Raw genomic sequence first — 631 nt, forward strand, 5'->3', positions numbered from 1 at the left:
TAATTATTACCAAATATGTCACCACTGTGCCAGTTAGCTGAGAGAAATAATCAAAACTATTAGTTTAAAAAATTTAATTTGTATTACATTCCTTACATTCTAAATATTCTCACCGAATAAAGAAAAGTATTATCGAGCGTAAAATATCCGTTAGCTGTGAACTGTATTTTGCGATGTAGTATTTGAAGCGAAAATTTCTTGAGCTGAAACATATCTATGATAAATATCGTTACGATGAGTACCGTTTTTGAGAAAGTGTCATCTAACTTTGGTTTTTACCTCTGCTCTTGTCTCTTGTCCGATTGCACGGTTTAAAAGATTATGCACTATACTGCCCGATTTCTCCATCTATACAATAAATTTATAATTTAAATATTTCGTAAAATATTTGGGTTTTTATTTAATGACAAAAATATTTTCTTTCATCGATTGAAACAATCTGATTAAAATACGATCTCATTATATTGATCATTCTACCTCGATTAAAATCCTGGTAATTCTGTTGGTGAGGAGAAAGATGGGATAAATTCGAAAAATTATCCAGAGGATAGTATTACGAAAAATCTCAAATTTAAAGATATCATCAGTCATAAACAGAAGTGTGAGAAGATAGTAACCATTGTATGTGAGT

At 29.8% G+C, this 631-nt stretch overlaps 1 protein-coding gene across 1 annotated transcript; it reads right to left on the minus strand.

Annotated features, from left to right (window-relative positions):
- Positions 1-10: 10 nt before the first annotated feature.
- LOC108764259 (putative gustatory receptor 28b) lies at positions 11-348 on the minus strand (the record flags this gene model as incomplete). Its single annotated transcript, XM_018512398.1, has 3 exons — positions 280-348; positions 114-203; positions 11-37 (listed from the first exon to the last, which is right to left on the minus strand). Coding segments are annotated over exons 1-3 (186 nt in total), but the record flags the coding sequence as incomplete, so codon positions are not given.
- Positions 349-631: the final 283 nt, after the last annotated feature.

The sequence above is a fragment of the Trachymyrmex cornetzi genome, unplaced genomic scaffold (assembly GCF_001594075.2).
Source record: "Trachymyrmex cornetzi isolate Tcor2-1 unplaced genomic scaffold, Tcor1.1 scaffold4043, whole genome shotgun sequence".
In the NCBI taxonomy this organism is placed as follows: Eukaryota; Metazoa; Arthropoda; class Insecta; order Hymenoptera; family Formicidae; genus Trachymyrmex; species Trachymyrmex cornetzi.